At 42.1% G+C, this 26969-nt stretch overlaps 1 protein-coding gene across 5 annotated transcripts in view; it reads right to left on the bottom strand.

The window, feature by feature from the left end:
- Positions 1-26969, bottom strand: part of FRMD4B (FERM domain containing 4B) — a 358740-nt gene that overhangs the window by 121507 nt on the left and 210264 nt on the right. For 4 of the 5 annotated variants that reach the window (XM_005222661.5, XM_005222659.5, XM_024982740.2 and 1 more), the window contains 2 exons: positions 13000-13065; positions 10333-10427 (listed from right to left, as the gene is read on the bottom strand). In XM_005222661.5, the coding sequence (XP_005222718.1) occupies positions 10333-10427; positions 13000-13065 (161 nt within the window). Of the gene's footprint in view, positions 1-10332; positions 10428-12999; positions 13066-19981; positions 20252-26969 lie in introns of those variants that run through there. The other variant, XM_005222662.5, reaches the window with a different exon arrangement.

Below are 26969 nucleotides of genomic sequence, written 5' to 3'. Positions count from 1 at the left end.
TGAGCTATTAAAACCCTAGAAGATGATGCTGTTAAAGTGCTGCACTCAATATGCCAGCAAACGTGGAAAACTTGGTAATGGCCACAGGCTGGGAAAGATGAGTTTTTATTCCAATTCCAAAGAAGGACAGTGCCAAAGAATGTTCAAACCACCATATAAGCATGCTCATCTCACATGCTAACGAGGTAATGCTCAAAATCCTTCAAGCTAGGCATCAACAGGACATGAACTGAGAACTTCCAGATATACAAGCTGGATTTAGAAAAGGCAGAGGAACCAGAGATCAAACTGCCAACATCCACTGGATCATAGAAAAAGCAAGAGAATTTTAGAAAAGCATCTACTTCTGCTTCATTGACTACGCTAAAGCCTTGAAAGTCTTTGACTGTGTGGATCACAACAGACTGTGGAAAATTTTTAGATGGGAATACAAGACCACTTTACCTATTTAATGAGAAACTAGTATGCAGGACAAGAAGCAACAGTTAGAACTGGACATAGAACAACAGACTGGTTCCAAATTGAGAAAGGAATATAACAAGGCTATATATTTTTATCCTGTTTATTTAACTTATATGATGAGTACATGATGTGAAATGCCTGGGCTGGATAAAGCTGGAATCAAGATTGTTGGGAGAAAAATAAAGAACCTCAGATATGCAGATGACACCACCCTAATGGCAGAAAGTGAAGAGGAAATAAAGACCCTCTTGATGAAGGTGAAAGAGGAGAGTGAAAAACCTGGCTTACAACTCAGCACTCAAAAAGCTAAGATCATGGCATCCGGTACCATCACTTCATGGCAAATAGAGGAGAAAAAAATGGAAATAATGGCAGATTTTATTTTTTGGGGGCTCCAAAATCACTGAGGATGGTGATTGTAGGCATGAAATTAAAAGATGCTTTTTCCTTAGGAGAAAAGCTGTGACAAATCTAGAGAGCATTAAAAAGCAGACATATCACTTTGCCAACAAAGATCTGTTTGATCAAAGCTATGGTTTTTCCAGTAGTCGTGTATGGATGTGAGAATTGGACCATAAAGAAAGCTGAGTGCTGAAGAACCGATGCTTTCCAACTGTGGTGCTGAAGAAGACTCTTGAGGGTCCCTTGGATTTCAAGGAAATCAAACCAGTCAGTCCTAAAGGAAATCAACCCAGAATGTTCACTGGGGGACTGATGCTGAAACTCCAATACTTTGGCCAACTGATGCAAAGAGGCGATTCACTGGAAAAGACTGATGCTGGGAGAGATTGAGGGCAGGAGGAGAAGGGGGAGACAGAGGATGAGATGGTTGGATGGCATTACTGACTCAATGGACATGAATTTGAACAAACTCCAGGAGATAGTGAAGGACAGGGAAGCCTGGCTTGCCGCAGTCCATGGGGTCGCAAAGAGAGTTGGACACGACTTAGTGACTGAACAAAAAGACTAGTATATATAGACTAGATAACTAAGAAGAACCTAGTGAATAGCACAAGGAACTCTATTCAATACTCTGTAATGACCTACACGGGAAGAGAATCTAAAAACGAGTAGATATATATGTATGTAATATTGACTCACTTTGTTTACAGCGGGAAACTAAAATACCTATACATCAATAAAAGATTAATTAAAAAATTAAAATATGGGGTCAAATACTCTCTGGGAGCTGTTTTTGGGTATACATTATGGACTTCCTACTATTTAACCATGTATCTGACGATTCTTTCAAGGGCTTCACTAAATTCATTGACATAAACATTCTCCTGAAATTGTGACCTGAGGGATGGAAGACACTGTGGCTGGGGATTGTTTACATGACTTTCCCACTAGTTGATCCATGTTAGATTACAAATTCCCAGAGGGCAGAGACTTCATTTGCTTGCTTAGGCAAAACTTCATGCTGATAGTGGTGTATATAGTGTCAAATTATAACAAAACTGATAATGATTCAGGAGATATTTTCCACCTTATTTTGGTCTTTGAATAGACAGTGTTTTTTTAAAAATCAGAAAACTCTAAGCTGTACTTATTGTAAGTATTTAGAAAATGGAGGTAAGAATAATAATAGTGATGATAATAATAGCAGCTAATTTTTATTGAGCAAGTACTTAGTGCCAACCAACTTGGTACTTTAAAAAAATATTAATACTAGATTTTACAGTAAGTCTGCAAAGAAAATTAGCAGAGCTAGGATTTGAACCCAGACTTTGAATACAGGAGAAAGTGAGATTAGGGGAGTGAATCAGCTTTCCTAATAACCTTTAGCTTCATTTTGTCACTTACTATGTTTTTATTTTTATTTTTTTTTTATTTTATCACAAGTTTTAATACAGGGTAAAAAGTGTGTCTTTATTTTTGTAATTATTAGGTGAGGCTTCTGATAACTGTCTCTAGTTTTCCTTCAAGGAATATTATTAAGATAAATATATCTTATCTGTTGATATAAGTGACATAAGGGAAGATTCATAGAATTACTGCTTTTGTGGGTAAAAAGTATACAAGGACTGAGGTGTGTATGTGTGTGTGTTAATCACTACAGTCATGTCCAGCTCTTTTTCAACCACATGGACTGTATAGCCTCAGGTTCCTTTGTCCATGGGACTCTCTAGGCAAGAATATTGGAGTGGGTTGCCATTTCCTTCTCCTGGGGATCTTCTGAACCCAGGGATCAACCCTGGTCTACCTGCATTGTAGGTGGATTCTTCACCGCTGAGCCACTTGGGAAGCCCCATGATTCAGGTTAACATGCTACTTTCTAGTCTCTGAGACTAAAATGAGATCAAAAAACACTTTATCTTTATAACCTGCTTTTCTCAAATTTTTCCATCAGCAAATGGGACAGATCTAATCAATACCTCAAAAAGACACTTGAATCCACACATTTCATCTCTATTACCTGTGGTAGACCACTTTGAAACCACAATCACAGAAAACTAACCAATCTGATGACATGAACCACAGTCAATGAAACTACGAGCCATGCCGTGTGGGGCCACCCAAGATGGACCGGTCATAGTGGAGAGTTCTGAAAAAATGTGGTCCACTGGAGGAGGGAATGGCAAACCACTTCAGTATTCTTGTCTGAGAACCCCATGAACAGTATGAAAAGGCAAAAAGATAGGACACTGAAAGATGATCTCCCCAGGTGGGCAGGTGCCCAATATGCTACTGGAGATCAGTGGAGAAATAACTCTAGAAAGAATGAAAAGATGGAGCCAAAGTAAAAACAATACCCAGTTGTGGATGTGACTGGTGATGGAAGTAAAGTCTGATGCGATAAAGAGCAATATTGCATAGGAACCTGGAATGTCAGGTCCATGAATCAAGGCAAATTGGAAGTGGTCAAACAGGAGACGGCAAGAGTGAACATCAACATTTTAGGAATCAACAAACTAAAATGGACTAGAATGGGTGAATTTAACTCAGATGACCATTATATCTACTACTGTGTCAAGAGTCCCTTAGAAGAAATGGAGTAGCTATTATAGTCAACAAAAGAGTCTGAAATGCAGTACTTGGATGCAATCTCAAAAATGACAGAATGATCTCTGTTCATTTCCAGGGCAAACCATTCAATATCACAGTAAACCAAGTCTATGCCCTGACCAGTAATGCTGAAAAAGCTGAAGTTGAACAGTTCTATGAAAACCTACAAGACCTTCTAGAACTAATACCCCCAAAAGATGTCCTTTTCATTATAGGGGACTGAATTGCAAAAGTAGGAAGTCAAGAAATACCTGGAGTAACAGGCAAATTTGGCCTTGGAGTACAGAATAAATAAAGGCAAAGGCTAACAGAGTTTTGCCAAGAGAACGCAGTTCATAGCAAACATTCTCTTCCAACAACACAAGAGAAGGCACTACACATGGATATCACCAGATGGTCAACACCAAAATCAGACTGATGATATTCTTTGCAGCCAAAGATGGAGAAGCTCTATACAGTCAGCAAAAACAAGACTGGGAGCTGACTGTGGCTCAGATCATGAACTCCTTATTATCCAATTCAGACTGAAACTGAAGAAAGTAGGGAAAACTACTAGACCATTAAGGTATGACCTAAATCAAATCCCTTATGATTATACAGTGGAAGTGAGAAATAGATCCAAGGGATTAGATCTGATAGAGTACCTGAAGAACAATGGACAGAGATTCATCCTGACATTGTACAGGAGGCAGAGATCAAGACCATCCCCAAGAAAAAGAAATGCAAAAAGGCAAAATGGCTGTCTGAGGAGGCCTTACTAATAGCTGAGAAAAGAAGAGAAGCTAAAGGCAAAGGAGAAAAGGAAAGATATACCCATTTGAATGCAGAGTTCCAAAGAATAGTACAGAGAGATAAGAAAGCCTTCCTCAGCGATCAATGCAAAGAAATAGAGGAAAACAATAGAATGGGAAACACTAGAGATCTTGTCAAGAAAATCAGAGATACTAAGGCAACATTTCATGCAAAGATGAGCACAATAAAGGACAGAAATGGTATGGACCTAACAGAAGCAGAAGATATTAAGAAGAGGTGGCAAGAGTACACAAAAGAACAGTACAAAAAAGATCTTCACGACCCAGATAATCATGATGGTGTGATCACTCACCTAGAGCCAGACATCTTAGAATGTGAAGTCAAGTGGGCCTTAGGAAGCATCACTATGAACAAAGCTAGTGGAGGTAATGGAATTTCAATTGAGCTATTTCACATCCTAAAAGATGATGCTTTGAAAGTGCTGCACTCAGCATGTCAGCAAATTTGGAAAACTCAGCAGTGGCCACGGGTCTGGAAAAGATCAGTTTTCGCTCCAATCCCAAAGAAAGGCAATGCCAAAGAATGTTCAAACTATCGCACTACTGCACTCATCTCACACGTTAGCAATGTAATGCTCAAAATTCTCCAAGCCAGCCTTCAACAGTATGTGAACTGTGAACTTTCAGATGTTCAAGCTGGATTTAGAAAAGGCAGAGGAACCAGAGATCAAATTGCCAACATCTGTTGGATCATTAAAAAAACCAAGAGACTTCCAGAAAAACATCTACTTCTGCTTTATTGACTATGCCAAAACCTTTGACTGTGTGGATCACAACAAACTGTGGAAAATTCTCGAAGAGATGGGAATACCAGAATACCTAACCTGCCTCTTGAGAAATCTGTACACAGGTCAGGAAGCAACAGTTAGAACTGGATATGGAACGACAGACTGGTTCCAAATCAGGAAAGGAGTATGTCAAGGCTGTATACTGTCACCCTGCTTATTTAACTTATATGCAGAGTGAAAATGAGTGAAGTCGCCCAGTCGTGTCCAACTCTTTGCGACCCCATGGACCCTAGCCCGTCAGGCTCCTCTGTCCATGGGATTCTCCAGGCAAGAATACTGGAGTTGGTTGCCATTTCCTTCTCCAGGGGATCTTCCCAACCCAGGGATCGAGCCTGAGTCTCCTGCATTGCAGGTAGACGCTTTATCCTCTGAGCCACCAGGAAAGCCATCATGAGAAACACTGGGCTGGATGAAGCGCAAGTGGAATCAAGATTGCCAGGAGAAGTATCAATAACCTCAGATACAGTGATGACACCACCCCTATGGCAGAAATCAAAGAAGTACTAAAGAGCTTCTTGATGAAAGTGCAAGAGGAGAGTGAAAAAGTTGGCTTAAAAATCAACATTCAGAAAACTAAGATCTTGGCATCTGGTCCTATCACTTCATGGCAAATAGATGAGGAAATAATGGAAACAAGGACAGATTTTATTTTTTGGGTCTCCAAAATCACTGTAGATGGTGACTGCAGCCATGATATTAAAAGACGCTTGCTCCTTGGAAGAAAAGTTATGACCAACCTAGACAGCATATTAAAAAGCAGAGACATTACTTTGCCAACAAAGGTCTGTCTAGTCAAAGCTATGGTTTTTCCAGTAGGCATGTATGGATGTGAGCATTGGACTATAAAGAAAGCTGAGCGCCTAAGAATTGATGCTTTTGAACTGTGGTGTTGGAAAAGAAGTCCCTTGGACTGCAAGGAGATCCAACCAGTCCATACTAAAGGAAATCAGTCCTGAATGTTCATCGGAAGGACTGATGCAGAAGCTGAAACTCCAATACTTTGGCCACCTGATGCAAAGAACTGACTCATTTGAAAAGCATCCCCTGATGCTGGGAAAGGTTGAAGGTGGGAGGAGATGGGGACGACAGACATGGTTGGGTGGCATCACCGACTCGATGGACATGAGTTAGAGTAAACTTCTGGAGTTGGTGATGGACAGGGAGGCCTGGCATGCTGCAGTCCACAGGGCTGCAAAGAGTCGGACATGACTGAGTGACTGAACTGAACTGACCTGAGGCCACTTTGAACCAACTGTCCTTTTAGGCTAGAATTTTACCAGTCAAAGGCCCATCATCTCCGGCCCACTGGATGCAACAGAGATCAAAAATCACAGTTGTGTTGTGAAACCTATTTATTATTTCATAACAAACAAACCTCATCCAGAAAATCCTTTCAAACAAGGGAAGGAAAAAAAGTTAAGTGGGTTGAAAGGGATGGGAATCATTATGGGGAACAGAGTGCGGCCTTAGGAGGGTCGTGACTGCCCTCTAGGGGTAAAAGACTCACTCTGCACACCGAACACCAGAAGGCACTCACAGCCTGAGCTCAGGAACTCTAACCCTCCCTTTTACAGGATCACGAATTTGTTTTTGTTGGTCACCGTCACTACTTTAATTATGTAAGCTCACAACTCCGTTTTTCCATTTCTCTTCCTGGCCCGTGGAGTAGGATAGACACAGTGGCTAGTTTCATTGACATAATGTCCCCTCGGCTTTGCCTAACTCCATTTGGAGAAGTTCACCGAAGGCAAAGAGCTGATGTGGCATGTAGGCTGGAAAATGCAATTCATTCAGCATCCTGGGAGGGATCCGACTCAGTGGTTTTATGAGGGCGGGGGGAAGGGCAGTGCTGAAAGAAAATACTTTCCAAAAATATTTACCAGACAAAGAAAAAGAACTAGGCCTGTGACCAAGACATTCCAAGGAGACACCCTTCAACGAAGCAATTTTCCAGACTTGTTCCCCAGAAAGGTAGAAATGGCCAATTCCCCCTCCACGCTCCAAAAGCCGAGCTCATACTTCTTCTAAAAATAAACACAGCTAGAGTCAGAAGACACCTTCCAAACTGACCATAATTCAAAAACAGACTCTGCTGTCACTTGCAGGGGAGTACGCAAAGGGCATTTTGGAGCCAGGCTTCTTGGAAAGGCTGTAACCACTGACCTCTCTCACCAAAGGAGATAGCTAGAGGAGGCACTTAAGTGAGACATTCTTCCAACAGAGTATTTAAAAAGAGATCACCCCAAGGCACATGAGGTGGAAGGTGGCCCAAGTCGGGAAAGGAAGTCATTCGTATTACATACGCCTCTCTTTCTGAAGAGAAGGTCCTAGTCTGAACGCTTGATTTATGCCCCCTCTGGTTATGCTCACCTGAGCTTGGAGCATTCCCCAAAGCCTGCCATGCCTGCCAGCCCTTTTTCCCAGCCTACCAGGAACCTTGCAGCCTGGGACATTTGCAAGACCACAGTCATCCATCATGTCAGTTTCGTGCAGAACAATCTTCAATGGCCCCAGCGTGCTTTCTCCATCTATGTGACTCTCAGGGCTCACCTTTGAGTTAGCCCTTCTTATACCTTAATCCACGCTCAGGCCAGTTTCTTCCCCACTGGGCCTTGACCATGTCCATGTATTGACCCTCAAAATGTCTCCTCCCTGGAGCCCTGTTTCCTCTGCCCTCTACTGAAGGTCTTCCTGTCCTCGCTCCTGTGTGCGCTCCCACCCAAGCCCTCGTGCAGCCTCCTTCAGAGCACACCTGCCTGCCATGACTACACACAACAGGATGAAAGCTTCCTTTCATTGTGTGCCTAGGCTCTAATATAATAAATACTTTGGCCCTACTGCGGGGCCTTTCAGGCGGGTTCGATCCCTGGGTCGGGAAGATACCCTGCAGGAGGATAAGGCACCCCACTCCAGTATTGTCGCCTAGAGAATCCCATGAACAGAGGAGCCTGGCAGGCTACTGTCCATAGTGTTGCAAAGAGTCAGACACGGCTTAGCATGCATGCACGCACATGACCCTATTGTATGTACCCTGTAAAGTACTTGTTATTTTGGTGCTATTATTATGTCCACTGTACAGATGAGAAAAGTTGAGCGTCAGAGATTTTCAGTCTAAGATACCAAGCTTCTCTGACACCCACCCCCACCTCCCTCTCCACCTTATCTTGTACCACTTTCCTCTAACTATTCAAGTCAAACTGGCTTTGAATTTAAAAAACCCTCAAAATTTAAAAAAAAAAAAAAAAAGCCAAGCTTATTCTCACCTGAGAGTTTTCCCACTGGCTTTAGTTGGGAACCGCCTCCCTGACTTTTGCAGAATTGGTTCTTGTTTTTTATTATATGTCACCTTTCAGAAGCCATCCTGATTCACCCTCAAACTGACTCCCCTTACCCCCTAGTTTTTCTTGATCCAGGCCTCCTGTTTCATGTTCTGGTCTTTTCTCAATTATCTGTTTATTTACTTGTTCTGCGGGACCATATATCAGTGCAACATAAACTCCATGAAAGCAGGAACCTGGTCTGTGATGTTCACAGCTGAATCCTTGGGAGCTAGAACAATGTTTGGCATTAACTGGCACTCAAGAAATAGCTGTTAAATGGATACATTTCTCCAATATTCATGATTTTAGCCTCTACTTTATGTGATCTCTCCTTAAATGACAGCGTTAGTGTACTTACGGTTTTTATCATAGAACTCAGCCATCATGTTTACGGTTTTAAGTCTTATGTTGCTTGGTATGATTCCATTACATACAAACTCAGCCTGTATGTATATATCTAATTGCTGATTCACATGAGCTGGTCTTGTCTTTCCAGCTAGAGCCTGTGCTCAGTGGACATCTGTATTTCCTGATTCATCCAGCAGAGGACCGATCAGACAAGTTCTCAGACCGTAATTGAGTAAACAGATAATTTTGCGATGCAAATGAGATGGGTGATATGAAGCATACTTTTCCCCGTTGTTGAACTCTATTCAGGAAACAACCTGAGTCAGAAATCAAAGTTTTAACGTTTTTCTTCTACATCTCCTGACAACTCATTTGTCTGGTTTTTGTCCTGCCCAAGTCCTAAGCCCAATGGCATTTCCAAGAGGTCCAGGCTGCATATAATCAGTGTTAAAAACAAATTAACCCCTTCTTGAGATTATATTCTGCCTGGTTAACCTGAAGAACAGAAAACCATTTAAACTGGGAGAGTTATGCAAAGAATGCTGGCTGGTTGGCCAATATATTTTGTGTCTGTAACACGTTTTCTTAAATTTTAATATTTGAAGAGTTCTCTGGAAATTATTCCATAAAGAGGAAGAATTCTTTTGATGTATCAAGCTGCGTGTAATGTAGAAAAATCAGGCTGCCATAAAGCACACGCATACCCACACAGAAAAGAGCCTGTAAGACTAAACAAATTTAAAAATTTGCTTACATCGAGTTTTAAATTCTTATGAATTCATTTTTATACAGCTGTCTCATTTCAGAGAGGATTTCAGTTGTTGACAAATATATACACCATCCAAGTTTGCATTAAAAAATGTAAGTAAAAGAAAAATATGATAGTAAGAAGGTAACATAAAATAGACCTAAGTATAAGTTCAAAAGTTCATCCCGCATTAAAGTATATTCATATTTGTTGGGTGAGCCACAAAATTGCCTTTAAACTTTCTTGCCATGAAGTCCAAACATTCATTCCGTTTTAATACGAGTGGATGACATTCTAGTATTTCCATCCCCGACAGATAAGCTAAATAAGAAGGTACAACTGCACTCAAAGAAATGTGAAGACAGAATATCATCAGAAAAAATAAGCTCGTTGCAACAAACTTCTAAAGCACTTGGACAATATTTTGAGTTCTTAGAATGGCCAACATTCCTTTTCTCCTTTTACCTTAGTCCTACAGAAAAGTCTTGCATTAAAAGAGGTTTAGCTAAGCAGGACATGGGATTTCCAAGGTGGCTCAGTGGTAAAGAATCCACCTGCCAGGACAGGAGATACAGGAGACATGAGTTTGATTTCTGGTCAGGAAGATCCCTTGGAAGAGGAAAGGCTACCCACTCCAGTATTCTTGCTCGGAAAATTCCATAGACAGAGGAGCTTGGTGGGCTACAGTCTATGGGGTCGCAGAGAGTCGGACACAACTGAGCAACTGAGCACCCACGGGAGCAGATGACATATTCTAATTCTTGAAGCAATCCCCCCACTTTGGGCAATTGTGAGTGATGCATATAGGAAGTCCAGATAAAAGGTAAAAGTGTTCAAACACTTACGTGTCATCTGTAAACGTGATTCCAAAGTACTCCTTTTCTTTCAGGTTGAAATGAGAAGCCACGAGATCCAGCAACTCTCTTGATAAAAGTTTGGGCTGTTGAGATATAAACCTGATTAGACACTCTCGCTTACTGCTCCCACCTTATTCTCTCCCAAACAGTTTAAAAAACAGCCTTTGTTTGTCTGTCTTGGATACCTGTGCCTTTCTGTGCTTAGGTTAATCTACTGTAGACTATTCTCTAAGGGCTTGGGAAGGGCAAGAAATGGAAACAGCATCGCTGAGATGATCACTCTCATATATTTGCAATTCCATCCAGAGCCTTAATTTTTCCTCCAAGGTAAAGCTGTATTTATTAATGCATTGTTGTTTCAGAAAAAATGCTCTTTTATAAACAGTATGGTGCTAGTGATCAAGACAAAGAATGTTAACCACTGCCTAGGCTATAGGAATCATTGTGCTTGGTAACGGTCAACTGAGGAGGCTCAAGATCCAAGGCTGAGGGGTCACAGAGAGAACTAACAACAACAAAAAAAATACAAAAAAAACAGTAATAGTAACCATTTATTGTACTGAACTTCTTCTATCCATGATTTCATTTTAATCCTTACAATGAGCCTATGAAGTAGGGGTCCTTTCCATTTCATAGATGTGCCAACAAAGGCCAAGAGAAGCCAAGACTCTTATTTGATGTTCCACTTAAGAAGCGGGTTTGAACCCAGTTCTGTCTGATTCCAAGCTTTTCCTTTCTCTCCAGGGATGGAGTAACCGCAACCACTGTGCAGATCATTATCACCAGTACTTACTGGGCACCTCATTAGAAGAACAACCCAGTCTGTGAGCTTTGGGAAGCACAGGCTCTGGTGGTAAGAAGATGGTTTGGAATCAGCCAAAAAGTCCAGAGTGAGAGCAGATGGTGGATTTGCAGGGACTGGGGAGGGAAAAAGGGACCTGTTAGGGAGGCATTCTAGATGGACTTTTTTCGAACTTTGAGCCACACAGTTTAGGACTCATTATGGTAGTTTGAGGGTTGGATATTTGTTGTTGGGGAAGAAAGAATTGGGGATGTTTGTTGTTGACAAAAAAAAAGAAGAAGAAGAAGAAGAAGAAGAAGAAAGAAAGAAAAAAAAAGGAAAAGAGAAAAGAAGAGAAATCTAGACTAAAAGGTCTACCCTGGTGAAACTATTACTGACTGTACTATTTTTGTTCTAATTGAAGCCTGTACACAGTGGACTGGGCACAAGCCTCAGAAAGGAGAAGAATTTAGGTTTGGTCAAGGGAGGGCATTCTTGTCACAGCTGTAGGTGTGGCTGTCAGCAGGCTCTTCCATGATTTTTTAAGGCTGTGAGTCCAGGGACTTCCCTGGCGGTCCAGTGTTTAATACTCTGTGCTCCCACTGCAGAGGGTGTTGGTTCTATCCCTGGTTGGGGAATTAAGAGCCCAGTGCTTGGCAGCCAAAAAGTAAAACAAACAACAACAAAAAAGAATCTGGGTCTAGAGTGTTGGGGGAAGAAAGAGAGAAGCATCAATAATCAAGATACCATCATTCATACAGCTCCATTTGTTCTGGAGATTTCATTCACATATATAATCTAGTTTGATGTTTTTTAATTTTATTGAAAAACACTTGATTTAAAACGTGTTAATTTCTACTACAAAGTGACTCAGCTATACATATATTCTTTTTTCATATTTTTTTCCATTGTGGTTTATCACAGGGTATTGGACATAGCTGCCTGTGCTATACGGTAGGCCTTTGTTTATCCATCCTATATCTACTAGTTTACATCTGCTAATCCTGAGCTCCCAAGCAGATTCACAGACATAGGGAACAGACCTGTGGTTGCCAAGGGGGCGGAGGTATGGGAGGGAAGGACTGGGAGCTTGGAATTAATCTAGTCTCATTTTAACCATAATTTCTGAGAGGAAGATGAGTCAATCTTAACCCCAGCTCACAGCTGTTGTAAATGGGTATTTAACTTAGACCATGCCATGTGGCAGGGAAAGCAGCAGAATGCAGTCTTAGCTCATAAAAACCCTTTCTGGGGGCTTGCCTGGTGGCTCGGTGGTAAAGAATCTGCCTGCCAGTGCAGGAGATGCGGGTTCGATCACTATCCAGGAGGATCCCACAAGCCACAAGCCTTACACCACAACTGCTGAGCCTGTGCTCTAGAGCTCAGGAGCCACACTCACTGAGCCTGCATGCCCTAAAGCTCGTGCTCTGCAACCAGAGAAGCCATGAGAAGCTTCTCATCGCAGTGGGAAGCCCGCACACCGCAGCTAGAGAGTGGCCCCTGCTTGGCCCCTAGAAGAGCCCATGTTGCAACGAAGACCAAGCACAGCCAAAAGTAATAATCTTAAAAAAAACCCTTTCTGGGAAGCGTTATGGTCAGCGATTGACCAACAAGAGGTAATTCAAACAAATCGAGTCACTTGCCCAGGGTCAAACAGCTACTGAGTGTCAAAGCTGAGACTGGAATCCACACATCTCTGAATCCTGTCACCAGGCTATAGTTACTCTTAAGTACAGGCAGGTATTAGCTTTGAAGCCCTCACAAACAATCCTGTGTCACTGGTTCTGAGGTGCAGATAAGCCAGCAGACTGGACACAGGCCCCGAGGCTCACAGAGCGAAGCCGGATGTGCTGTCCCCGGGTGGCAACACCTACCTGAACCAGCAGCTCCAGTCTCCGGTCATCCAGGAGACACACCTGGCAGTGCCTGCCTTCTGTCATCTGCGGGGACAAGACAGCAAGAGGGGCATCAGGCTGGGGCCGGCAGGCACACCCTCGAGCTTGATGTACCGTTTCTCTACACGTGATGCGCTCGGCCTAAAAATGCCATGAGCTGCGGTAATCATCAGTTTGGTCATCGTAAACAGATTTATTATACGGCCTCAGCTCTTAGATTTTTCTGTTTTAGCTCTTAGACTTAAAAGAGAAAAGAATGAAAAGCAAAGACCACTCAATATGTTGAAAATATAATACCTATATGGCACGTACAAAATTTAACTATGAAAAGCAGGTTTCCTGCTCAGAGGAAACAACTATATTTTTCCTTGAATCAGTATTTTATTTTTCAAATGAAAATATTTTATTCATTAGTGTCTTTCAATAAACGCAATACATGAATAAGGTATTTGACAAACAAATTTGTCATATTTGACATAATGTATTTGACAAATGAAACTCAAGTTAAAAAGTAAAGTCTCCAGTTTTGAAATTTTGGTCCCCCTTTGTAATATATCACTACTGAAATTGATAGTTAAGAATAGTTAAGATACCCAGTTAAGAACAGCTTGATGTACAAACTACTAATTATATTTAATTTTTTATCACTTATAATTGCAATATAAGGAAATTATTTCTTGTAAAATATTTAAACAATGCATAAAATGCAAAGATCCACTTTGATTACCAAAAGCTCCAAACCATTCTACCTGCACAAATTACCACGCTGTCAGTTTGAGGCGAATCCTCACAGACCATCTTTATATGGATTTTCAGATATACACATGTACATGTTAAAAACACATCAGTTCAGTTCAGTTGCTCGTCGTGTCCGACTCTTTGCAACCCCATGGACTGTAGCATGCCAGGCTTCCCTGTCCATCACCAACTCCTGGAGTTCACTCAAACCCACATCCAATGAGTCGGTGATGTCATCCAGCCATCTCATCCTCTGTCGTCCCCTTCTCCTCCCGCCTTCAGTCTTTCCCAGATATGTGTTAAAAACATATATTCTCATATTAAATGTTCTATTTTAATACCGTTAGACACATTGTTCTCACAATGACACAATGAAGCAGGTACTCTTAATATTTGTATGTGTATGAAACTGTGGTATCTGTGTCGTATCTGGTATCTGTGTATATGAATATTTATATGTGTGAGGTTCTTTTTCAGTTCAAGTAGAACTGCTACACTCACTGTTTGCCCTTTGCTTTTTTAATTAAATATTTCTCGGATATCTTTCCAATGTCAACACATATAGACCAACCTCATTCTTCATAAAAGGTCTATAGTATCAAATCATTTGTGCAGACATATAATAATTCAATGAGTGTCCTGTTAAGAAACACTTAGGTTGTTTTCTGCCTTTTGCTGTCATAAGCAATGTCATCATAAATTTTGCACATCTAGCTTTGTTCATGGATGTAGAACTGCTGGGTCACTTTTGAAAAGCAAGCACAGCACTTTGTCTCTCAGCTGTTGTACAAAATTCTAAGACCCTGGGAATTCCCCGGTGGTCCAGTGGTTAGGACCTATGCTTTCACTGCTCTGGGCCCAGCTTCAATCCCTGGTACTGGAACTAAAATCCTGCAAGCCACGTGGCTTGGCCAAACACAAAATGAAGCAAAACTGTAAGACCTGGAAACTCAGATACATATAATCCAATTTTAAAATGAAAATTGCCTCCATTACTAAGCAGCAACTACATACTCAGCTTTGCTCGAAGTGTTTTTATAATATTATCTCTGAGTTCCCTAGTCACCATCTGAGCTTGGTGTTATTATCCCCAATTCAATAGATGAGAAAATTGAGTGGGATAAGCCATGTGAAAGATACTAATTATAGTATTGTACTTATATTTCTTAAAAATTAGGGTATAGTTGCTTTACAATGTTATGTGAGTTTCTGCTGTACAATGAAGTGGATCAGTTATATGTATATATACATCCCCTCCCTCTTGGAAAGTCTAGAAAGTAGCTCAGTTGGTTAGATGGTGGCATTATGGAGATGTGGCCCGTAAGAACTTTGGAAATAGTGCTAAGAGGTAAGTGAGTAAGTTCTACGTTGTCTCATTTTCCCTGATTATGTCCTTAAATCTGCAAAGCCAAGTCTTTGGTGGCAAGAGGAAAGGAAACATATCTTTGTTTTAGGCACTAAGCTGGGAACATCATGGAAACTATCTCATTAAAACTCCACAATATAACAACACCCCCATTTTACAGACAAGGAAACCAAGGTACAGAGTTTAAGGCTAATTATTCAAATTTGCCTGGGCAAGAAAAAAACAAGTTAAAATTTGAATTAATGTCTAAATGAACAACAGAAAAAAAAGTCATCTTTTTTCCTACTGTTCTATAGGGCTTCCCAGCTGGTGCTAGTGGTAAAGAATCTGCCTGCCAATGCAGGAGACATGAGATGTGGGTTCAATCCCTGGGTTAGAAAGATCCCACTGAGGAGGGCATGGTAACCCAATCCAGTATTCTTGTCTGGAGAATCCCATGGGCAGAGGAACCTGCTGGGCTACAGTCCATGGGGTCGCAAAGAATAGGACACAACTGAAGCAATTTAGCAACAACACACTATAGGAGGAAACAAATCAATGTTTCAGTTTAACTCATTTGATCTCTTTTTAAAACCCGCAAGCAAACCCAAAGCACATGCCCCAGAGAACAATATTAAAAAATAATACTCAAAAGATCAACGGAAACAATATGAATCCATTAAGGAATATGTCAAAACTTATAAAATATTACAAAGTACTCTGTTGCTGCATAACCCAAATGAATTTATTTCTGGATTAAAAACAAAACAAAACCACTTCTTCGCCTTTCAGTTTTTCTTTGGATCCACCTTGATTTAGGTCAATGTATCTTTTGTCAATACATTATTTTATCTCAGAGAATTTAACAGTAAATATTTTTTAGGTGTATCTGGCCATCTCATGATAGACATAGGGAGTGGTGCCCATGTTTGTACAACTTGGTTGGAACCCTTTAGCCTTAGTTGATTGGATGAGGAGAAAGACAGCTGACCTAAGGTGGGCCAATCGGAACCTCAGTCCAGGGAATCTGGAACTGAGTCTGAGTGGATGAAAATACGGTGGTTGTGGGGCAGCCACTATCTGCAGCATGTAGAGAAAAAGGAAAACCATCTGCAGGGAGAACGAAGGAGACAGGGAACTGGAAGGAGGCAAGAGAAAATCACACAGCCTGAGGAGAAGCTTGAGAGTTGCTGTCAGAGTTCCTAGTGTCTCTCCAGTCACGTCTAGCCCGTTCCACTGGCGTGAATCCTTATTCTTTTTTTAAAAAAATTTCTTTCTTTATTGAAGTATGGCTGATTTGCAATATTGAGTTAATTTCTGCTGTACAGCAAAGTGACTCAGTTATACATATGCATCAGACCAGATCAGATCAGTCGCTCAGTCGTGTCCGACTCTTTGCGACCCCATGAATCACAGCACGCCAGGCCTCCCAGTCCATCACCAACTCCCGGAGTTCACATGCATACATTCTTGATTATATTCTTTTCCATTGTGGTTTATCCAGAATCCTTGTTCTTGAGTTCCATAAAATATCCCTGTATTCCTTTGATAAATCCACTTCCCCTATGCCCGTCTCTTAAGCTACCTTGAGTTGGAGGCTGCTTATTGCAAACTAAAAGCATGTTCACAAGACACCACAAGGATCTATACTTTGTGCTAAGTCGCTTCAGTCGTGTCTGACTCTGTGTGACCTCATGGACTGTAGCCCCCCAGGCTCCCCTGTCCACGGGATTCTCCAGGCAAGAATACTGGAGTGGGTTGCAATGCCCTCCTCCAGGGGATCTTGCTGACCGAGAGATCGAACCCGTGTTTCTTAGGTCTACCTGCACTGGCAGGTGAGTTCTTTACAGATGCCAGAGAATGGACTCCCCACATGATGTCATTCATATGGTAAAATTACTCAAATTACTGATGCTCTCATCAAAGACAATACAACAGCTGGCGGGCAGTGGAAAGGACTTAACAAATACCCACCATGTGATGTGAGGATCACACACACAAGCTAGATGGAGAAGGGCAGTGCAGACGAACTGGGGAGATGCCGATACAGTTTTATGCCCACACTGGCATGTCCCAGTCCCGGTCACATCTGAGCCCACAGGCCTAAGCCCTTTCCTATGTGGGAGGACGGCTTCTCTGGGAGGTCAAAGGGCTGATTTGACCATGGGTAACAATAGAAAAACCTGCCTGGTGTAAGCTCTTATATATAGAATGGATAAACACCAAGGTACTACTGTATAGCACAGGGAACTATACTCAATATCCTACAAGAAACCATAATATTCTAAAAAGAATATTAGAAAAGAATATTCTTTTCTTTAGCAAGAATATTCTAAAAGAATGTAAATATATGTATAACTGAATCACTTTACTGTATAGCAGAAATTAACACATTGTAAATGTATAAAAACTATACATTAACAAAATAAATAGGGTGGGAAAAAACAAAGAAAAACCTGCCCTTGTCACTTACTTAAATCAAAGGTTGAGAGGTGATGGGGCTGTATTTTGTTGGTCAAAACAATGTTTATGAATAAATTTCAGTTGATGACACTAGAAATTAGGATATGCCACTTAATAAAATTTTAGATGGTAAGATCCAGAAACTGTGGGATGGATTTCCTTCACAGCTACAGGGTGAGGCTGAGCAGCCCCCTCTGAAGACGGCGTCTGTGGTCTCTGGTTCACACATGTGTATTATGTGCCAGGGTCCTGGGAGTCCAGTTACGGGAACACGCAAACCACATTCAAGTACACCCGATGCGAGGGAAGAGACACAACCAAACGTCCAAGAAGGGCCTGGCGTGCACGGGGCAACGGTGTGACACCTGACCCTTACTAACATAAAGTATCTCAAAATAAATGACCCAAAGTCAGGTAGTCCTAATTCAGAGCTTCCAGCGTAACAGGGTTTCTAAGAGAGTTTAGGGGGATACAAATTTGAAATCCAAGCTACATGTGAACCAATGTGTTTACGTGGGATCACAAGAGAAAAATAGGAGAGGCTGCAGAATAAAAAAAAACATTCATGTTTTCTTCTTTAAAGAAAAAAAATTTACTATTTCAGTCTCTACACAGCCTATGAAGGGGGAATCTCATTCAAGCACCAGGAAACTGAGGCCTGAGAAATGATGCAACTTATATAACTGTTCTAAACCAGACTTGGGCTCAAAATTGTACTTTATCTCTTACTATCTATATTACCTTTAAAAAGTTACTCAGTCTTTCCAAACCACAGAAGCAACATCCTGACAGTTTTTAATCTGACACTCTTGAGAGTAAAATATTCTGCTTCTGAGAACCACAATTATTATAGTCCCCACACACTTTAAAATTAGCAAGCAAACAGCTAAACTTTTCTGTAATCCATTTATCCTTCCATTAAAACAAAAAACTTTTTAATAGGAAGAATGTTATCAACCCATTTTAAAGAAGATAAATGACAGGTGAAGTTTAAAAAGCACACAGTAGAAACATTCTCCAGAGCTGATGGAGCAGAAATAAAGTAAAAGAGAGAGGACAGCTAGTTTCTGTGTCCTTCTGTGTCCCTGTCACCGGGCTAAGCATTTTAATAAACACACTAACACCACCACTAACAAACCCTTTGTACATTCCAGGCATCGCACTAAGCACTTTACACATATGAACATATTCAACCCTCATGACACTCACACAAGGCAGTAATCTCATCTCCCAATAACACATGGGAAGGAGGTTACTAGGGCAATTATAAATAACAGGATTCATAAACAGCAGAACTAGACCCAAACCCAAAGCCCAAGCTCTTAACTACTTAGCTACCCACAAGGTACTCCCTACGCTATAAAGTGACAAATTGTAGGAAAGCCTTCCCACGCAGCACATTTTCAGGAGAGGAGATAAGTGGGTAGAAAAGAGAAAACAATGCATTGTAAAGTAGGTATGAAAAACCATCTCAGTTCCAGGGCAGAATCATTTGACTACAAGTAGTTAGAATCATAGAACTTAGACTCTTAAGAGAGATCTAATCTCCACTGCTTATTTGGAATGTGGGGAAATTAAGGACAGATGTGCTCAGTACCACACAGGGAGTCAGTATGAGCCCCAGGATTAAAACACAGGACTCTGGAATCTAAAAAATAACGCAATTAATGAATAATAATAATAATAAAAGGAACAGACTCACAGATATAGAGAACAAAGTGGGGAGAGGGGGGCGGCAGGGTAGGAATAAACTACTAGGAATAAAATAAATACGTTACAAGGATATATTATACAGCACAAGGAGTACAGCCAATGTTTTATAATAATTTTAAATGCAGTAAAACCTTGAAAAATCTTGAGACACTATGTTGTATACCTGAAACTTATGTAATAAAACTCAGGTCGCTGTCTTTCAGGCTAGACAGAGCACGCGTGGGGAGTATGAGGTTACTCAGCTGCTAAACACCACCTTACACAAATGTACTTTTCCCCCCAAAAGATGGATTTAAAAAGAAAAAATTAAAAAAACTACTGTAACCACAAAAAGAAAAAAGCCTAAGCATTTCTTCTTTATTTTCAAATATGACTCCCACTGAAGCTTTCTCTTCTAATGTCATCCACAGGAGTCATATGTGAAGGGAGCTGTTAGGGTCACAATGATTATACTGACACATTCAAAATCACCCTGGAGCCCCATGGGGACCACCGGAGCAGTTTCAGATTTGACCCCTACACAGTGACAGCTAACAGCAGCAATGCTTCTCGTGGAATAGAAACACATGTAACAAAAACGAGCTCTTTGGAAAGTTTCTCTTGACACTCACCCAGACTGGATATCCCTCCCACCACCCCTTCCCTCCTTCAACCTCAGGAGTTTGGAGGTTAAAATCGTGCATGTTGGATTAAAACTCCCACCTCAGTGGCTGCCCTGCGCTTGCTCCCCAGCTGATAGAGCAGGTCCTCAGAGGCTAAGTGCTGAGTGCTGGTGGAAAGACCTCCATCTGCTCAGTGGTAAATGAGGAAGATCAGAAGGGAAGTGAGAACTGGCCACAGGCCAGACCGCTGGCTTCCTGGGGCGCCCTGGATGTGCAGCCTGTAGTGGGATTCAAGTCTGCGAGAACCTCCCCCTACCAAATCCCAATCTCACTATCTGATTTAGAAGATGAGAGCCCAGAGTCAGAAAAACAGAAACAAGCAGAAACAACAACAACTGCCCCCCCCCCCCCAAAAAACAAACCTAAGGGCAAGTCAAGACAGGGCATGGTGGGATCATTCCTAATGACTGGGGGCAGCTTAGAAAGCCAACAGGAAGTATCAGTTACAAAATAAATAAATAAAAGGCCAGAAGCCCAGCCTACTTTGGTTTTGCTTTAGTAGCTCTTTGGAACAGGGAAATGTAAAACCTTGGTAAGGAAGCAACAAGCTTCATTTCCTCTCTCTCATTCCTTTTGACCTTTACTGAAAGTTCAGCAAAAGAGGACCTGTCTCATTGAAATGGCTCCTCAAGATGTGTTGTGGGGTGATGGATCTAGAGTTTAGTCCACCACCATCTCTTACCTAGATGTGGGTAAAATCGGCTACCTAATTGGGATTCATTCTTTTGAGTCCAGTCTCCCTATGGTTTTGTGAGTGATCTCCCTTCACTCCCTACTTAAAAATACCCAAGGGCTCCTCCAGCAGTGCAGGGGAGAATCCAGCTCCTTGCCTCACTGACACTGTCCACGGAACCTGACCCCCCACCCTCTCTAACTTCATTTACAACCCACCTGCCTTGACTTGACACACCAGTCACATTGACCTTCTTTTCTTCCTCAGCACGAAGGCTTGTTCCTACTTTGAGACTCAGTATATACACTGTTCTCTCTGTCTGGAATGCTCTTGCCCCAGATTATGGCATGACTGGGTGCTTTTGCATCTTTCAGATGTTAAATCAAATGCCACCATCTTCAAGAGGCCTTCCCTGTCCTCAGTGTAAAGCCTGGACACTGTCTCTTACACCACATTGCGGTGCTATGACAGACAACATACCAGAAAAGAAATTATTTTGTTGTTGTTGTTTGTTTATTCTTCTCTGAACGTCGATTCCACGGGAGAGGCCCTGGTTGATGTGTTCACCACTGTATCCCCAAGGCCTGGAACAGTGCCCGGCACATGGCTAGAAAGTGGACAATAAATCTCTGCTCAGGGAAGGAACACTTTAACTGGTCTAGATGCAGTTACCAATGAAATTGGTTGACAAATGATTTAAACATGTAGAGCATAATGCAAATTGAGGACGTTCCAAAAACACCTCCCAAGCCTTGACCAGACAGACAAACACATACAAAAAAAACCAAAAACAAGCGTTCCGCCCAGAGAACAAGGTGTGCTATTAATTCCTCATGAGATGAGATATCTTGGAGGAAATGGAGAGACGGAAAAGGGACGTATCTGGGACGTTCTTACTTTAGGATCTATTGAGTGGATGGAGTTTTAGATTTCACGCACATGATGTCAACCTCAGCTGAACAGGGTCCCTTTATACCGTCTCTGGGTGCTGAGTGAATATGAGCTATTGACACTCTCGTTCAGAGAATGGCCTAGACTGACACAGACGTCTCCAATGCCAGTCAGCTGCAATTTCCCTTAAGGTCTTTCAAGACGGTGCCTGCCCTCCCAGCATGCAGTCCCTGGGGACTTCTTTTTTCAGTATCAATCACCCATTCTCTTAGCTTCGAGGAAGCATGCGGGACGTGTCACACGAGCGCTAAGCACTCCACATGGGTACTATCTTTTTTCATGCTGTAAACAACCCTCGGAAGTGAGAAGTTTTCCTGTTGAGATTTTGTAGGTGGCAAAACTGAAGGGCAGAGATGTTGAGTAACTCATGTCAGGTCAAGATGCTGTGTGACCTGGGGCAGGATCTTGGGACCATGAGTTCTATCAAAGTAGGACTCCTGGGAGTCTCCTGCAGTTCACTGGGACCAGAGCAGGCAAAGGAGAGACAGTGAGGAAGGAAGAAGCACAGGTGGCATAAAAGAAGCAGAGGAAGAAAGGAAAATGGGCCGGGGTTGGGGGAGTGAAAAAGAGGGGGAGAATTCCCTTAACCAAGGATGAATAATCTGCTTTAGGAAAAATACTAAGAAGTAATGGCTGCTGTGTGCCAGCTCTTTCCAGAGAGCTTTCTTTTCTTTACGCGGGCCATTTACATTCTCTCATAACAACACTGTGAGGTAGATTCCAATCCTGTATCACTCCGGTGAGAAAACTGAGGCTCAGAGAAGGTAACTGACGGACCCCAGTCCACAGGGTTACAGAGCTAGGAAGAGGCGGCTCGCGCTTATGCTCAGTCGTGCCCAATTCTTTGCGACCCCGCAGACTGTATGCAGCCCGCCAGGCTCCTATGTCTGTGGGATTATCCTGGCAAGAATAACCCACTGGAGTGCGTTGCCACTTCCTCCTCCAGGGGATCTTCCTGACCTGGGCATTGAACCTGTTTATCCTGCGGCTCCTGCACTGGCAGGTGGGTTCTTTACCACTGAGGCCCCTGGGAAGCCCAGGAAAAGGTGGAATAGGACATCAATGCAGGCATCTGACTCCATGGTCCATGCCCTGCACTGTTGGGTCACATTACTTCTGTTACGAGCTGTGGCGCTAGTGGTAAAGAACCCCCCTGCCAGTGCAAGAGCGCAGGAGACACGAGTTCAGTCTCCGGGTTGGGAAGTTAATACCCAGGAGAAACGGCAACCCACTCCAGTATTCTTGCCTGAAGAATCCCATGGACAGAGGAGCCTGGCAGGCTATAGTGGGGTCGCAAAGAGTTGGACATGATTGCTGCTGCTGCTAAGTCGCTTCAGTCGTGTCCGACTCTGTGCGACCCCAGAGACGGCAGCCCAGCAGGCTGCCCCGTCCCTGGGATTCTCCAGGCAAGAACACTGGAGTGGGTTGCCATTTCCTTCTCCAATGCGTGAAAGTGAAAAGTGAAAGTGAAGTCGCTCAGTCGCATGCAACTCTAAGCGACCCCATGGACTACAGCCCACCAGGCTCCTCCACCCATGGGATTTTCCAGGCAAGAGTACTGGAGTGGGGTGCCATTGCCTTCTCCATGGACATGACTGAGCATCCACAATTATCAGTCTTACACATTAAATCACATGTGGCTGAGGCATTTTACGTATCATCTTGATTGTCATGCATCACACTATTCTGGAAGAGCTTGATCTAGATCCACCAAATTACAGCTGCCTGGTTCCAGCCACTATCTGAAAGCAAGGTCAGAGGGGTGCAAAAAGTTTTTGCAATCAGCATTCCTTGGCTCTCTCCTGCAGTTGCCAAAACGGCTTCTCTGTGCTTGTTAATGATTTTCAGTGACTACCAGGATGGAGTCAACTCCCACCTCTTGTGCCGCCGGTTCTGTGCTACTTATGTGAGCACTCTGGGCACAGGATGATTATTCATGGGTTAGGTGGCTGCCTGGGCCTGACTCCATTATTCTGGGCTTAAGAATGCAGTCCAGCACACAGTGCAGTTGATTCAGGGTGGAGAAACTCTGGAGCATGTGTTCATTCATTCACTCAACCAATATTCAGCACTTCCTAAATGCGAGCACTATTCTGGGTACTAAGACACCCATAAATGAGATCCACAGGACAGTGTCTCTGAAGCTTGTCTCACAGTGTGATTTCTCAACACTGGCACCATTGACATTTGAGGCTGGACAGTTCTTTGTTGTGGGGTCTACCCCCATGCACTGTAGGAGTTTTAGCAGCCTCCCTGGCCTCAACCCACTAGATGCCAGCACTCCTTCCTTCCACGTGACAACCATATGTCTTCTGACCCTGACAAGTGTCTCCCAGAGGATGAAATGGTCCCTGATTGAGAACAACTGCTCTAAAGATAAGGAGAAAAAATGAACAAGGGTTGGGCAGTAGAGACAGATCGGAAGTTTGGGATTGATATGTACACACTTCTGTATTTAAAGCAGATAACCAACAAGGACCTACTGTATAGCACAGGGAATGCTGCTCAATATTTTATAATAACCTGAATGGGAAAAGACTTTGAAAAAGAACAGATACATATACATGTATAACTGAATCACTTTGCTGCACACCTGAAACTAACACAACACTGTTAATCAACCATGCTCCACGATAAAAGAAAAAAGAATGAAACAAGATATTTTCAGATAAGAATAGGGCTCTGAAATAGCTCAGTTGGCAATGCAGTGAAGTTCTGAGCATGTGCAAAGAACATGCTTCAAAGCTGACTTCTTACCCAGGAAGCACAAAACTTGAGCAAGTGGAGAAAAGTTAAATTGGACCACAGCTCTTGACAGGTGGCTCCCAGGAGAGATTGGAAGGATAACCTTGTTTTCTGGATGTTAGCATTCAACTGCTAGCCCCTTTCTGCCTGGCAGAGGTTGGAGAAAAGCAAGCAAGAAAAGCTATTTCTGTGGATCCAGCATCAACCTGGCAAGCAAGCTCAGTCAGCTTTAGCAGACATTCCCCAGGGAGGATATTCTCATAAAAGACAATCCCTTATCAGATTATCTCCTGATCTCATAAGACAGGTGAAAAGAAAGGGCAGGTTTGAAAGAAAGAAAGAGAAAGAGAGAAATGGGGAGGGAGGGGGGAAGGGGATAACTTATTAAGCCTGGAGCTGAAGGCCATCAGGAGAAACCAGCCTAGTGTCAATGAGGCGTACACAGGTTTTAGAATTGGGAGGCGTGGGTGTGTATCCCAGCTCTGTCATGTAACTAAAAGTGTGGCCTGAAAGTCAGACTCTCTCTCAACCTCAGTGTACATGCCTATAAAACGGGAATGGTAAGAGTCAATCTCATTTAGCTTTGTCTCTTGTATTAATGCAGGTTGAACCTATTGTAAAATTTACTTCAAAGGTCAGAAGGTAGTCGTATCACCAGTCATTCACTCAATTTATTGGGCAGAGATTATGCGTTAGGATCTGTGCGAAGTGCCTGACATGCTTTCCCGACCTTACTCTAGTGCAGTGAGTCTTAGAATTAGTGGAAATGATTTATAAGCTGCTGACTACTATTATGTGAACTGTAAGTGGTTATTTTCAGTTGGTTAAGTGACTGTTTTCCTCAAGAAAAAAGTTCTCCTGGATTATTAAGAGGTCAAACTGTCATATTAGCATTGAACAGTTTAACTCCACCAGTTAAACCCTGGAGAGAGCAGGCAACTCAACAGCTGGGGATTAATTCCATTCTGATTTCTCAGTGATAATCAAGAGATTAACTCAAAATCACCATTTGTACCTGCCTATGTGCACAAAAGGGGCTTCCCACATGGGCTCCCCAGATGGGGCAGTGGTAAAGAATCTGCCTGCCAACGCAGGAGACGCAAGAGAAGCAGGTTCTCTCCCTGGGTCGGGAAGATCCCCTGGAGGAAGAAATGACAACCCACTCTAGTACTCTTGCCTGGAAAATCCAGCGGACAGAGAAGGCTGGCAGGCTACAGTCCACAGGGTTGCAAAGAGTCGGACACGACTGAGCAACTGAGCACAAGTACAAGCATGTGCCCAAAGCTGGGGAAACTCTTGCAAACTCTTACTCCTTATCTGACTGCCACCAAACCGTGTCTGAGGCTAGCTACTCTTGTTTTCAAAAACACAAAATGGAAATCAATACATGTTGATTGTATTGTTCATGTATTGTGCTTTGACATACATTTTGTCCACCAAATTCTCACAACCATCCTGTGAAGTAGATAGTTATGACGTGCCAAAGGGTCCCAGGTAATAAGGGGCTGAGCCAAGTTCAAGAAGGAGCTCATCAAAGGAAAAGGGGGAAAATAGGTGACCTGTCTTCACAGAAGCTTCTTCATGGAAGCAGCTGCCGTGAAAACAGGGTTGTCTATATATATATATTCAGACTCTGCATCATTTTCCAATTAGAAACTCTGATGAGACACTGTCAAATGTTTATTTTCAGGAAACCATGGAGGATATGTCTGCTTTTTTTTTTTTTTTCCCCCAGAAAGAAACATCCTCTTTACTTAAAACCAGTTGTTAGACTGTATTTTTAGACATCACAGTACAGTATAAATGAGTCAAAAAAGAAAAGAAAAAAAATGGGAGGGTACAGATACTGTAAACAGGAAAAGTCACAAAGTGGAACCAAGAAAAGCTGAGAAGACTGCCCGGGCCAAGGGGGATTTTCGTTCCTGTCTGCCTTTCAGGTTGACCAGAAAAGAAGTTCTCTGGTCGCTGGGTAGAAATTGGAAATTTTAGCTTCAGTGATCATGCAAGTAGCAGACACCCTGTGGTTTGGAAACTTTTTGCTTTGCCAACTGTCAGTTTTCTCTTTTCCCGTGAAAAACAGCCTGTAGGAAGGAGTGAAAGTACTGCGTCTTTCAAAAAACTTAAAGACAGGCACAGTTCGGGTGGAGGGATTTTAAAAATAAACTGCTGTACTTGTAACTGAAAGATACTCTCAGTACTGTTTATTCAGTAAGGCACATTTGGAAATCTGGACTCGATATAAGCCATCCGCAGAGCAAACAGATTACATACATTGCCATACAAACCTAAGAATAAACAAAAATTAATCAGAAAACCTAAATCAACTTTACACTAATTTTAGAAGACATACTTATTGTCAGAATTTTCACGTTTCAATTTTTTCATTGGCCTTGTTAGAATGTCTCTGATTTATGCTTTTCAAAATCTCTTGGTTCTTTGGGCCCAAGTATAAGTAGAGGATAATAGATCCTTAGGAAGTTTATAATTATTATATTATTATATTAATTATTTATATTATAATTAATATTAAATTAATATTAAATTAAAAATAATTAATAATAATTAATTATTATATTATATTATTATATTAATAATACAAATGGATTCTACTAGATCCAGAATCCGATCTTGGTTGATAGAAATGTCTATTTGAGTAGGG

Source organism: Bos taurus, chromosome 22, assembly GCF_002263795.3.
Source record: "Bos taurus isolate L1 Dominette 01449 registration number 42190680 breed Hereford chromosome 22, ARS-UCD2.0, whole genome shotgun sequence".
In the NCBI taxonomy this organism is placed as follows: domain Eukaryota; kingdom Metazoa; phylum Chordata; class Mammalia; order Artiodactyla; family Bovidae; genus Bos; species Bos taurus.
The sequence above is the reverse complement of the archived record's forward strand: the minus strand, read 5'-3'. Positions and strand labels throughout refer to the sequence as shown.